General features: G+C 41.9%; 1 protein-coding gene across 1 annotated transcript; it reads right to left on the bottom strand.

The window, feature by feature from the left end:
* Nucleotides 1–2,426: 2,426 nt before the first annotated feature.
* LOC306758949 (zinc finger and BTB domain-containing protein 14-like) lies at nt 2,427–4,771 on the bottom strand. The gene is made up of 2 exons (XM_079244400.1): nt 4,661–4,771; nt 2,427–4,035 (listed from the first exon to the last, which is right to left on the bottom strand). The coding sequence occupies exon 2, from the start codon at nt 4,010–4,012 to the stop codon at nt 2,840–2,842; it is 1,173 nt and encodes a 390-aa protein (XP_079100526.1). The 5' UTR covers nt 4,013–4,035; nt 4,661–4,771; the 3' UTR covers nt 2,427–2,839.
* Between the last annotated feature and the right edge of the window lie 10,048 nt (nt 4,772–14,819).

Consider the following 14,819-nt stretch of genomic DNA (forward strand, 5'->3'; position numbering starts at 1 on the left):
CGAGGGATCGCTGGGTTTGAGCTGGTCAAACTGGGCAGCAACAGGTCAATTGCTATGAACAGGGCACCATCTAGTGTTGCATGCAGAGTATGAGAGAGAAAAAGGTTTGTTTTTTTTTTCCCCTCTTCATTAAGCTGCAGGACAGCCATGTTGGGTGTGTGTTGGCTGGCTTCATGTCATGTGCAAAGTGGATTTTCCTCATGAGACACTCAGATCGCCATCTCTCTGAGTCAAGCTGGAGAGCTGAACAAGTGGAGCAAACCTGAAGGTGCCGCGTGAAGGGGTGGGGTTGAGGGGGGCTGGGCGGCGGATGAGGTTGTTTGCATTGAGCTGCTTTACAAACAAACAAAAAGGTTGAAGCGTTTTCTGAGAGGAAAAGCATGAAGATTATTACAGTATTACGAGATTACTTCTTGAACTTAATAAGAATATCAAAGTCTTGTTTTGCCCACCTGCAAAAATGAAGAAGAAAGATCAAGCTTTAGATGGTTTGGGTTTTTTTTAACACACATTTTCCAGACACTGGTCAGAAACAGCTGGATGAATGACTGACTGACTGGTGTCCACAATTTCATTCATCAAATGCACATGAGGATTTTTGTGAGAATATTGAGTATCTTATCCACACTTGCACAAGCAAAGTTTGCCTGAGAGAATTATTTGCAGTGTTATGATGTAAATATGTAGAACAAGCAGGAGAAAACAAGATGGAGTTAAACAAATAACCAGCTCTAAACAATCCCAGTATTAAGTAGGGGTGTTAAAATCGAAAAATTAAAAATTGGGATTTTTTTGCTTCACAATTTTAAAATAGATTTTTTTTCCAAATAAATAAAAAATAATCCATTATAAAATTTTTGTCATTTTCTTTTATTTTTTATTGATCTTTTTACTTTTCTTTCGGGGCATTATAGCAGCAGAACGATTGAAATCAAATCAAGAAAAATAACAAGCAAATGAATTTTTTTTTAAATCTGCAAAAATCAGCAATATCGAAGAATTGTGAGAAATGCAGTTTAAAATTGAATTAGCACCCAAAAAAACAATCAAAACCGAATCGGGATAAAAAGCATATCGTCAATGATGACATCTGAATCTGAAGTTGTCATGGAGATGACCTACCGCAACAGGTTCTGCTGATGTGTCCGGTAACTTTCAGCATTTCAGAACAACACATGAATTTTTTTCCATCGCTTCATCTCATCATTCATTTAAACAATCTGCTGGCATGGTGAGTTTTAACCCGTCATCATGGACCCTGCAGCATCTCAACTCTATTACTGCAATATTAAACTAAAACCAAACTAATATTAAGTTTCAAAGTTTTTTTAAAATTATAATTATTTACATCATTGACAAGGTTACAGGCGAACCTTTTTCTTACTTCCACTGGAACAAAATAAAAGCAGCATGTGGTTTGTTAGAATCTGCTTCCAGTGCTGCACTCGAAGCATATTCCTGCGATGTGGCTTTATTCATCCAGAACCTGCACTGAAGCAACGGAACATCTCATGTTCTTATTTCTCAGTTTGCACATCCTCGTTTCCTTCTCTGGGTCTTTTATGGAACAAGTGGAGGAGTTGAGGCAGAAGACATCAAACATGTGTCTACTTGTCTGCATACATATGAGCGGATAAACAGTCAAATTGTGCCATTTTTGCCAGCTTCTCCCAGCTGTTTCCACAGGTACATCAAGATAAATGTGACAACTATCATCAAAATCATCTCAGATGTGCCTTAACTGCCTCTAAGTGCTGCACCAAGTCACACAAATGAAAGAAATAAGAGAAGTGCGTCATATTTTCTACAAATAGACCACTTCAACATGTGTTAAAGCAGTGAATTATATAAAAGGTGCCGCGAGGATCTCCAGGAACCTGAAAACACACTTAAATATCATCTTTAAAGCTGCTCCATACCCTCCTCAGCAAGCGTCTGTGTGCTGCAACCCCTACAGAGCATGCTCAGACCTCTTTCCCCCAAAAAATAAATCAAACTCTGCAACAACAATAAAACACAGCAAATGGTGTTTATTGTCAAAGTGTAGGATTAGGACAATGTTATATGTGCATAATTCATTATTGTGTACTCTAATTGTGCAACAAACTAAGCTACAGTATATACAGACACCTATCATTAACTGTTGATAGCTGGATGACAGTTATACTGTATAACAGTAAATCTAGTTGGCCGGTTGCTTGGGCAGGACAGCCTCTAAAAGACAATCCCTCAGAGGCCCAAGACTTTGGTATCATCTGCGTCAAATGCAAAATGGAGACTCTTTAACTCTTACAGTGTAATATCAATCAATACAACTAAACATCCATTTAAAAACATCCACATGAATATACTCAATGCAACAAATATTATGCAGAAAAATCTCCCCGTCCCGCTCCCTCCCCCCACCCCCATCCAAGACTTCTGCTTCTCTCTTTTTATCTCCATAAAATCCAGTAAAGGTTAAACAAACATTTAAATGTTACATATCTTATTAAAGTAAAAGAGAATAACGTCATGAGAACCGCTCGGTCTAGATAGCAACAATGCTTCGTGAAAAATATATGTATAGCAGAGTGAACTAAACATTTACATGACTTTACAGGTGGAAAGGAAACATTGCTTTGACATAACTCTTTAGAATAATAATACAGCCCCACAGTCTTATGAACATGCTATGATCTCTGGTTACTCGCTCCGGTCCAAGTGACTTGAGGCCACGCAGCCCGTCGCCGGCGCGTGGTTTTTGTCAGTGTGTATACATGTTTTTTCTCTCTCTCTCTCTTCTTTATAAGTGTACATGTACGGGTGTCAGTATGTCAAGTGTGAGTGTGTGTGAGGCTCAACAATCCCCCGAGTTGTGCGAGTGTGGCCCGGTCTCCATTTTCCAGTCTCTCTGGTCGGCGGCGTCGCCCTGGCCGTGCTGCGAGGCGACGGGCGACAGGGACATCTGTCTGCGGGGGTTCCCGCTGTGCATGGTGTTCCAGTGGCGCTTCAGATCCGACGCTTTGATGAAGGCTTTGTCGCAGGAGCCGCAGTTGAAGGGCCGCTCGCCTCGGTGCTGCCGTTCGTGGTCTTTCAGGTGCGACTTGTGCTTGAAGGCCTTTTCACACATTTGGCAAGCGAAGGGCCTCTCGTTGCTGTGGACCCTCTCGTGCCTCTTCAGGTCGGGGCCCCTGATGAAGGCCTTGCCGCAGACCACGCAGCGGTGCGGTTTGAAGCCCGAGTGGATCTTCAGGTGCTCCTTGAGGTGGGCGGCGGTGGTGAAGGCTTTGGGGCAGTGCTCGCAGCCATATGGGCGGTTGGCGGTGAGCAGCCGCTCCTTTTTGGCGTTGTGGTCCATGGGCTTTGCTCCGGCGCTCTGGCAGGAGCCGTGGTCGCGGTGGCCGTACAGCAGGTACTCCAACTTCATGTCGCTGGAGGTGGAAGAGCCCCAGCTGTGGCTGTGAGGGTCTTTACCCATGTTAGTGTTGTAGTTGTGTGGCTGAGACACGTGAGAGCCTCCAGGCCCCATGCCGTCCATCCCCTGATCGTAGAAGCTGTTCTTCCTCACCTCCTCCATGGCCAGCTCCTTCAGGATGGCATCCTGCGCTCTCATGCCGTGGTCGCCCGGAGCCTGATTCTCCCTGGTCTTCATGTTGGTCAGTTCACGTTTCTGGGTGCACAGGTTATCCAGGAAGTTGATTCCAAGGATCTGACCGGATGACATCATCATATTGATGTCCTTCTTCCTCACAGCCAGCCTGGCTGTGTACATGTAATTAAGCACCTCTTCAAAAATATCCGAGCGGATGAAGTCCAGCTCCACTATGGAGTTGTCCTCGTCGCTCTGCTTCTTGAAAAGCTTTTTAAAATAGTTGCTACAGGCTGCCAAGACGCACCGGTGAGCCCTGAACTCTATGTTTTCCACCACCACCACCACATCACAGTGCTCACCTTCCATCCTCTGCTGGTTGAGCATCTTCAGAAAGGTGGCTTTGTGGTCATAGTCAATATATCTCAGTAGATCCGACATGTTGCAGGTGAAATAAGCGCAACCTGCAGAGGGGGAAAAAAAAACAACAGCGTGTCATACATTTTCATTTCCACAACAAAACGGGACATGTACGGCATGCATGCTGCACAGTTGAGGGGTGGAGCTGCATTTGCATGCCAATTAGAATATTTAAAGGCTGAGTGTAGAACATAATAAAAACGACGGAACAACATGCAATAAAATGCACATTTAGTAACAAATGAGGCCCACTGAGGTTGTGCGTGGAGAAAAGTGGCCAAATCAATCATGCAGAAACACCTCAGAAAAACAAACGACAGGCCCGAGCTGCAAAACGAGCCGCAGCAGCGCAAATAAAAAGGGGGAAAAAAAGGAAAACACACAAAAAAAGACAAACAAGCGCACTTTTCTTTGCGCAAGTAACGCGTTTTCAGCGCACTATTCGCGTGACAGTCAGGTTGCGTGCAGAAAGAATAACCTTAACGAGAATATTTCACATTTCACTGCGCCCAGCCATTTTGGTCACCAAGCCTCCATTGGTATGTTTCTGCTGCCTGAAAGTCAGTTCACAAACAGCCGCAACCGTGGTGGCGGATAAGCGGCTGGAAGGTGCCGCACGCCTTTCTGCGCCGCCGCAAAACACGAAGGAGAAGATAAAAATGTTCATACCGAAAGCCTGAACGCGATCCCTGTGTTGTCACGCAAGGCAGTCGACGAAGATCCAGATCCAGAGCTGTCGTTTTTCCTCTTCCTCCTCTTGTTGTGACTGCGAGGCTTCACAGGAAACGCGGCATTGTTCTGCTGCCACCTAGAGCACCGGAGAAAATATCCCACCCAGATCGTCTATGTGGGAGAAGAGGAGTTACTCTGCGCTGGGAAACATCGAATGTGAGCCGTTATTATAAGTGGTGGCTGATTGAGACTCATTCATGATGTGTGACTTTCCTCTTATACTGGTGAATGCTTACCTTTTGTGTGTTCATTGATAGTTTCCCTAGTTGATGCAAAAACAACAAAAAACTAAAACAAAACAAAAAGCATATAAAGTCATGATTTAGGATTGTATGCAAATTAAGCAGCAATCTCTGGCGGTTAAAAGTGAAGTCTATGCGGAAGTGCATAAAACTGCAGATCCCCCTTCATCCACTAGGGACTGGCTGCAAAACAGAGCAAATCCCCATAGACTCCCATGTTAAAAAGGCCAGCTTCATGTCAGAAATAAACATGTTTACAACCAGGTTAGGTTTACCTTCATGACAACTGTGGGGGGAGTGAATTTTTTTCTAACTCCCCCGTTTTATTCATTCATTCATTCATTTTCCGAACCGCTTATTCCAATTCAGGGTCGCGGGGAAGCTGGAGCCTATCCCAGCCGGCTTTGGGCGACAGGCAGGGTACACCCTGGACAGCTCGCCAGTCCATCGCAGTCCCCCGTTTTAAAGTAATTTAATCTCAAAGTTCGGCAAATTTAGGAGCGTGTCCTTTTGATTGACAGGTACCAATCTCTGGCTTCAAGTAAGAAGAACGTAGAACAACCGCGGTTTTTAGCCGGTTAACAACGTGACTTAGCTTTAGCCCGCTTACCTCCGTTAGCTGGTTAGCTCCCGTTATCTCGGGGTTAGCTCAGTTAGCTTTTAGCTACAGAAAGCTCAGAGTTCGCGCAATGTCAATCATCCGCCATGACGCTCACGGCTGCCCTCTCAGCTCCACCTCTTTGCCCATATTTGTATCTTCTGGGCGGGACGACGCGCATGATGCTGCCAACATGGCAACGGTAGGAACCGCCCACTGAGCTTCAATTCAGCTCTTCAGAAACATAGGCTGTGTCTCTTTCAGCGCACTAACACGACTTCGCGCACTATGTTTCAGTGCGTAGTGCGTTTACACTGACTTTTGTGCAAAAAAGTCAGTGCACTGAAAGTCCCCGGATGCTGCCCTAAACCCGCCCATAAATGCAGTGTGGAACGATGGAAACTTCGCGCACTAAATTGACGCCATTTTGCTGACGTAGCGGAAGAGGATGGACTTTCCATCAGTTTACCATAGAAAGTATATATATGTAATTATACATATATATATATATATATATATATATATATATACATATATATATATATATATATATATATATATATATATATATATATATATATATATATATATATATATATATATATACACTATTCACAAAAAGATAGGGATATTCAGCTTTTGGGTGAAATTTCACAACAAGCCTTGTGATCCTTGAATTGACCAATAAATGTCCTGGTTCAATTAGAGCTGGTGTTTAAACAGTTGTCCTCATCATGCTGTTCACATTTTGACATCATGAGACCAAGACGACACCTAACAATGGAACAACAGTCCCTTGCCATTGCGATGCTTCAAACAGGACGTTCTCAGACAGAAGTGGCCACTGAGCTTGGAGTGTCACAGTGTCATCAGGAGGTTGCAACAGAGATATGGAGAGACTGGAAGAGTCACAGAAAGGCCTAGAAGTGGACGTCCTTTGGCCACATCCCGTGCTGATGACCGCTACATTGTGAACACTGCCCTGAGAAACCGGATGATGAATGCCACTCAACTCCAGGCACGTTTAAGAGAGGTGAGAGGCACCCAAGTGTCACGTCAGACCATTCGAAACCATTTCCATCAGCGTGGTCTGCGTGCTAGACGACCTGCACGGGTACCTGACCACACCACCAGGCACAGGCATCATCGTCTTGCATGGGCCAGGGAGCATTTACGCTGGACGAGGAACCAGTGGGCCTCAGTGCTGTTCTCTGATGTAAGTTGATTCACACTGAGCAGAAATGATGGCCGGCAACGATGTTGGAGACGTCAGGGAGAGCGCTATGCATCAGCCACTGTTGTCAGCAGGCGAGCTTTTGGTGGTGGCGGTGTTACAGTGTGGGCAGGGGTGTCCACTTGGTACAGTGACAAGCCCATACTACCTGAATAACATCATTAATCCAGTGATTGTGCCCCTACATGAACAGCACAGGCCTAATTTCATCTTCATGGACGACAATGCTCCTGCTCATCGAGGCTGCATCATCAGGGAACGGCTGTTGGAGACTGGTGTACCTCAAATGGAATGACCTGCACTCTCTCCAGACCTGAATCCCATTGAAAACCTGTGGGATCAGCTGAGCCGTCGTGTAGAGGCTCGAAACCCTGCACCCCAGAACCTCAATGACCTGAGGGCTGCCCTTCAAGAAGAGTGGGATGCCATGCCTCAGCAGGCAATAAGTTACCTTGTGAACAGCATGAGACGTCGTTGTCAAGCTGTAATTGATGCTCAAGGGCACATGACGAGATATTGAGATGTTCAAATTTTTTGTTGTGGTGTAACTACCATTGTTGTTACCTTTTGTGTTGAATGAATTTTTTGAGATGAGGAAATCAGTAGTGCATCCTTCTACTTAAATGTCTTACTTTTATGATATTATATCACTGTAGCATGAACATATTGCATTTTCCATAAATTTCACCTGAAAGCCAAATATCCCTAACTTTTTGTGAGTAGTGTATATATATGAAATGAAAAGTACTTTATTAATCCCAAAGGGACATTCAATATTATAGTAGATAATAATAACTAGAGGAGGTCTTGTTCCGGAGGCTGATGGCTGCTGGTAGGAATGATCTTCTGTATCTTTCAGTCTTACATCAGACCTGAAGAAGCCTCTCACTAAACACACTTTGTTGTTTCATCACTGTGTTGTGGAGAGGGTGGGAAGAATCCTCCATCATCTTCATCAGTTTGTGCAGCATTCTTCTTTGGACAATCAGCTCCAGTGGCTCCAGAGTTACTCCAAGCACAGAACCAGCTTTCTTGATCAGTTTGTTGATTCTCTTCAAGTCTCTGGTTCTGATGCTACTACCCCAGCAGATGCTGCAAAGCTGACTGCACTCTCCACAACAGACTTATAGAAGATATGCAACATCTTGGTGCAGACGTTAAACCATCTCAGCTTCCTTAAGAAGTACAGTCTGCTCCGACCTTTCTTGTAGATGTAGTCAGTGTTGCATTTCCAGTCCAGTTTTTTGTCCAGCTGAACTCCAAGATACTTGTATTCCTTCACCACCTCTACCTCTTCTCCCAGGATGGAAACAGTGCTTTGTTTATTCTTGTTCCTCCTGAAGTCAACAATCATCTCTTTTGTTTTGCTGCTATTTAAGATGAGCACCATTTAACAAGCTGACTGACCAGTTCTCTGTACTCTGCTTCTTGTCCATCCCTGATACACCCCACAACTGTAGAGTCATCAGAGTATTTCTGCAGATGACAGGACTCAGAGTTGTACTGGAAGTCTGAGGTGTACAGAGTGAAGAGGAATGGCCAGAGTACAGTTCCTTGTGATGCACCAGTGCTGCTGACCTCCATCTCAGACACACAATCTTTCAGTCTCACAAACCGTGGTCTGTTTGTGAGGTAGTCATAGATGGAGGTATCCACCTGGAATTTATGGAGCTTCTCACATAACAAAGCAGGCTGAATGGTATTAAAAGCATTTGAGAAATCAATGAACATGACCCTCAGAGTGCTGCCTGTGGTCCAGATGAGAGTGTGCTCTCTGGAGCAGGTATATGATGGCATCTTCAACCCCAAGTCCATTATCAAATGCAAACTGTAATGGGTCCTGAAAGGTGTTTACTTGCACAGCACTGGGACTCTATTTTGTCTCAGACTGGTGTTGAAAAGTATATATATATATATATATATATATATATATATATATATATATATATATATATATATATATATATATGTGTGTGTGTGTGTGTGTGTGTGTGTTAGTGTTAATTTAGGTTTATTTTATTCTACATTCATTCTTTGTTAAATGTAATGTCTTCTCCCCACTTGTTGTCTCATGATTGTCCTTTGTGCAGTACATTACATCCTCCAGCGCTCTGCTTCGTTACTCATATATGAAGCTACACTTTTTTTCTACTTCTACTTTTTAATCCTGTGTTGCCCCTACTGGGTTCTTGGAGTGCAGGAATAATTCTAATAATTCTAATAATAATTCTAATTCTAATTCTTATGGGTGGGTATGGGGGGGGGGGGGGGGGGGGGGTTCTTTGCTCTTTGTCCTTGTGTGTGTGAGAGTGTGTGGAAAGAGCTTGTGTCGATTATTTTTAAATGCCTTTTTATCCACTGTTTGTTTTAGTCCTTATGACTTCATTTTATCCTGTAAAGCACTTTGTGTTGCCTGAGGCATGAAAAGTGCTCAAGAAATAAAGTTTGATTTGATTTGATTAATAATAATATCATAATAATTCACTTGCATTTAAGAGATTATTCACTGTGTTAATATTATTTATCAACAGATTCTGTAGAAAAGTGTGGGGTATGTTTTGTGTGTAATATATACGCGTTGTTCCACAAAAAAGAGTTTTGTGGGGAAACTACGTTGACGCTGCAGCAAAACTCGACAGCTGTGACCCACCCAATATGGCGGCGACGCTGGTTCACTCTCCAGCGCTCAATGAGGCGTCTACGTATATATGATGTCTTTGTTCAGAAACCTACGGGCGACGTCACGGAGACTCCGTCCGTCTCTTTATATGCAGTCTATGGTACTTACACAGACGTTAACTTAAGGAAAAAAACAAAGGTCCATCAAGCTGCGACTGTTTAAGTGTGAGGATCACTGACATGATCTTGCTGACATTTATTTAGGTTGAAACATTTGCTTTTTAAGGTAATAGGCTTCAGCCTGTTCTGACATTCAGCAACCTGGTGGACCTTCATCTTGGGGAAGTGATGGTAACATCAGACCACCTGTTGCGCGTGTGTGTGTTTGTGTGTGTGTTGCATGTTTGTATAGCAGAAAACCACAAATAACTCTTCCATTTGGATTTGATTTGACTGCATTTATTGTATATTTTTAAATGAAAAAGACAGAATGAATCTAACAATCACTTAAAGGGGTGCTATTATGGTATTTGGAGTTTTCTGAGCTTTTTACAGTGTTACAGTGTTGAATCCTCATCAGACATGTGAACGGCAGTTTTTTTATCACCTAAACGCATGTTTGAGTTTGAGTTTGAGTTCCAGCACTCTCTCTGTTCGGTTTCCATGGCGACGAAAAACGCGTCGTTTTGGAGAGTTTTTTTCTACTTCGAAATCCTTGTGACGTCCCGGGGGATAAGGTTCGGTGATTGGTTACCTTCTACTGGTTAGCAAGGGCATGTACAAATACATCAGGAGGGTGGAAAACGTTGGATAAAGTTATTTCCAACGATGGCTGGTGAGTTTACCAAAGAGAGACATCCTGCTGCATTCGTTGCTGTGGGTTGCTGTTTTCCACTTCGTTTTCAGGGTCTGATTCAGGTTCCAACATGTAGGGCTGTATGCTATTTTTATTGAGTTCATATTAGCTTAATCCTTCTGTTTATGAGATGTTACAATGACGGTGAAAGCAGTTGTGGTGCGCGCTCCCGATGTAGTGCAGTGGCGGGAGGCGGGGCTTAATGCGGAAGCGTCTCAATCCACTCGTTTTGCCCACAGGCTGATCTGACAGCCTACGGAGAGGGTCAGTCTGAAGTAAATAAAGCGATCTGTGACAATAACTCGATCAATCCCAGCCATTCTGGTCTCAGAAATAAAAATAAATTAGCCTGAAATGCACATAATTGTTCCACTTTAAATGACTCAACCATGTTTTTTTTTACTTCATGTTGGATTCAAAATGGTTTTACATGAGAGAAAACCTACATCTTGAAGCCATCATTAAGCGCTGATTGAATCTTAACAAGTAGGTTACCTGAAGTCAGATATCATTGGTTAGTCGTTCAGACACGACTATCGCCTTGTAATTACATGTGGGAGTACATGTCAGTGAAGTAAATAAAGATTCTGTTGTGATAAAAAAATGTGTGTCCTACTGAGACTGCATTTCTCCATTTATTGATCAGGTCTGTGATTTTATGAATTTGCTTCTGATGGTTGAGTAAATCAGTTTGTTGTTCTTTTGCGTTTTTGTTTGTTTGTTGTTTAATAGCAGCTTCATATTTGATAAACCTGAAATATTTATGTTTTGGTCTTAATTGGTGTGTCTGTTGGTTTTTTTTAATATATCCATGTCATGTATGAATTAGCAGGCAATTAATGTTCATTAATTGATGGTCTTTTTGTCTTCGTGTGTCTTCTGTGTCACTGTGTAATGCTTTTAATGCTTCATGTTTAGCAACTTGGAGTTGTCTTGTAAATAAAATATTCCATATAAATAACCCTGGCTAAAAGCCACAGTGTAAAAGAATTTGTTTCAAAGGGGTCGTTACCCGTAAATTGCACTTTTCAAGTTAAACCGTGTGTATTGGCGTTGACTGGAAGAGTTAACATCCACTGGAGCCTTTCTTTTGAAGACGGTCAAGTTTTTCTATCTGGGCGCTTTTTTTGCAGCAAAACTGTCCACAAGGCAGAAGTCTCGCAAACGTGTTTTCTTTTTTTTTTTTTATTTGCCCCTGTGATTTCTTCATCCTGGGTGAGCTAGTTGCATAAACCCAGCCCTCTTCTATGCCTAAAATCACCTGCTGGGCCTGCCTCAGTCAACGTTATCATCAAGCTGTGAGAAGATGTGTAAACAGCGATCCAATGTCCACTGCTCAGTTGTCTGTTGTCAAAACGAGTGCAGCAAAGTTACTATTTGTTTTATGTAAGATAAAATGGCAAGGTAAATGTACACAATCCCGCTTATAAATGTTTCTTGGATTTTGTAATGAAAAAGCACAGCAAAATTTCCACATGTGCAACTTAAGACAATAATCAGAAAATAAAATATGGTAGGTGATGTTGCATATATAAGACACGCATCTACATACGTCAGCAGGAAGTCTCATCAGGATGTTGCCGCCAAACCGGGACACTTGATTTATACAACCTATTTGACTTCATGTTATTTATCTGTGCAGTAAGACCACGGTGGCTAAATAAACCAGAGGTCTGTCATGTGGAAATCATGACATTTTCCAGACTGCTGGCTAAAACAGCACATCTGAATAGGCGAATTAATTAAGATAAACACTGACGGTAAAGAAAACCTAAAGTAAACGTCCTGCTTTGTGCAGTCACATATCGTTAAAATGTGTGTGTGCTTATCTGGCTGCCGGTTAGTTCGGTGTAGCATGTAGTGTAAGTTTGGTAGGGAAATATGATGCAGCGGTCAACATTACTTCATTTTTTACATCTCTATCTCCAGATTTTTAAAAATAAAAGTACATTTATAGTTTAAAAAATGGTCCAACACAGAATAAAATTGAGACGCATTAACATGAACAACATGCCTCGTTAACATGCCAATCATATTTTACATCGAGGTGAGCAGACATTAAAATGACGACTTACTATTTAGAGACAGTTTGTTGTAAACATGCTCCTTCCACCATCTCAGTATCTTCTCTCTCGGGCTCAGAGTCGGGTTCAAACGTAAATGGCTGAATTCAGAAAGCTGCTGCTGTCATGTTAGCTACTATCACTTGCTGTTGGTGTTTTTAGCATCAGACGTACCTGGTTATGACTCCTTTTAGTCAGTTTTGAAGTCGCTCTCCCTCATGAATTGTCTCCATATGGTAAACGCTACACCTCTGTAGACTTGTTTTCTTACAGTTATTATTCCTATTCATCCCTCCCTCTTGTGGGGCAAAAAGTAAGATAGAGTATTGATGGTCTTCCAATTCAGTGGAAAACAGCGAGTTGAATGATCCATGGTTGTCTTTGCAGGACTTCCTGGTCTTTGCTTGATTTTGCTCCCCCCAAAGCAATACCTGATTTTTTGCGAATTAAAAAGCCAAATGACTTTCAGCTTGGACCCTTAAACCAAGCTTGACTTACAATTTTCTGATTTGCGGGAAGAGTTCAAATTTCTTTGAACTTGGTCTGTAATTTTTTTGTTCATTATTTTCAGTTATAAATACTCTTTTCTTCTGAGACGTGGACGGATGCTCAGGGATTACTCGGCCAGGTAAAATAGATTTTTTAACTGAACTATGTTTTTCCCCCTTGTTCGTATCAGACAAAACTACGATATTTTTACGTGGTATTTGATAATTGAAACCAGACTTTCCTCGAGAGTTCAACATTTTTGCGGAGGGTGGGGAGCAGCGTGGGATGAGGGTGGGATGTCCTTTGTCCTCTGTCGCTGTGTTGACAGGGACCTGTTTTTGTTCCTGCAAGACAGAGGCCAAATCTGAGTCATCTTCAGACAACCTCTGGGCATCGCTCATTGGCAAGTCCTTGGTCAAATTCATGTTCTTCATCCTCTCTTTGAAGTACAACTTTTGAATGTAAGAGACCTTTCCAGTCAGCTCAGTGATCTGCTCTTTAGACTTTTTATAATTGTCTTCATACACCCTTAGCTGGGCAGTTAATGACTGAATCTTTTCCTCTGCTTGGTTGTATGCACTTTTATAATTTATTATCTCCTGTTTAACTTTCATTTTGGTCTCTAAAGTAGATACTTGTTGTTTTAAATCCGTCACCTCCTTCTGCAGTCCACAAATTGTCCTATTTTTTTCATCAATGAGCTTTCCAAAGTTGTGCAGCCTTTTAGTCTTATCTTGTAGCTCAGTTTTTGCCTCCTCATATTTTTTCATGGTAATCCAATCACCATAAAACGGGTCAACAGAGACACTATATTCCTGCATTTCTAGTGCAACATTTGCAGTCGCAGATTTTATCTCCTTGGGTGGTTTTGTTGCTTGAACTATCTCTTTTTCCAACCTGGAACATTTTTCTTCAAGGTTCTTCTTGGCTTCATGGATGCAGGCAAGCTCTGCTTTGAATTTTTTTTCTGCATTTTCCAAAGCGTCCTCCTGCTCCTTCCTCTTCACCCTCTCGTCTTTCACTTCACTCTCCAGGGCCTTGATTTTTTCCTCAAACTCGCTCACCTTTTTATTTGCCATTTCAAATTCTTTTTTGTTCTTTTGGATTACTTTATATTTTGTCCTGTATGGTTCTAGTTCCTTTAGTTGTATGATTAAGACGTCATTCTGTTTTTCTAACTCCTGGATCCTCTTTTGATCTCTCGTCTTATTTTTTTTTTCACTTAATATTTGCTTCTGTTCTGTCAGCTTCCTTTCAGTACTTTTCAACTGTTTTTTTAACTGATTAATCTCTTTTTCTTGCTGAGTCTTATCATCTTGTAACATACCTGTAATGTTCCTTACAGCTTCTAGTTGGTCTACAAGAATTTGAGTTACTTCTATCAACTGTTTGCGTGAATAGCTGTCGTATACTTTTAAGTTTCCAAGCAGTTTTTCCACTTCAGTTGAATATTTTTCCATTATTATGCTTTTAAAAAAGTCCTTATTCTCTCACCTTAATCGCAGTGTTTGCACAAAAGTTATCTCCAGTATATTACCCGACTGAAGAGTTCACGGATTTAACTGGACGGGGGTGATGACATCACACAGCCTGTGATGACATCAAAAGCTTTGATGGCTTTCATGTTCCATTTAGCCACACCCACACATGCTGTGGGAGTGGCTACATCGACATAATTAAATGGGTGTGGTCAAATCATTATATGGGTGTGGCCACATTATGTGGGTGTGGCTAAAAGTGTATTTTGCAATTCTGGGTGTAATGGACTCCATGAAACTAAGTTCACCGAGAATGGAAATGAGACTGACATTGCTTTTTTATTTATTTTCTTGTCTTTTCTTTTGTCACTGGATATTGATAATTGTCCACTCTGTTTTTTTAAGTCAATATTGTAACAATTTTGTTTTGTGTTTTGCTATTTCATGGGTCTGCGTATCATTCATTTATTTAATATTCAATGCCAATTTTCCTTCTATCTAAAGCAAAAACTAAATT

This window comes from Telmatherina bonti (genome assembly GCF_933228915.1).
Source record: "Telmatherina bonti genome assembly, chromosome: 7".
Taxonomy (NCBI): domain Eukaryota; kingdom Metazoa; phylum Chordata; class Actinopteri; order Atheriniformes; family Telmatherinidae; genus Telmatherina; species Telmatherina bonti.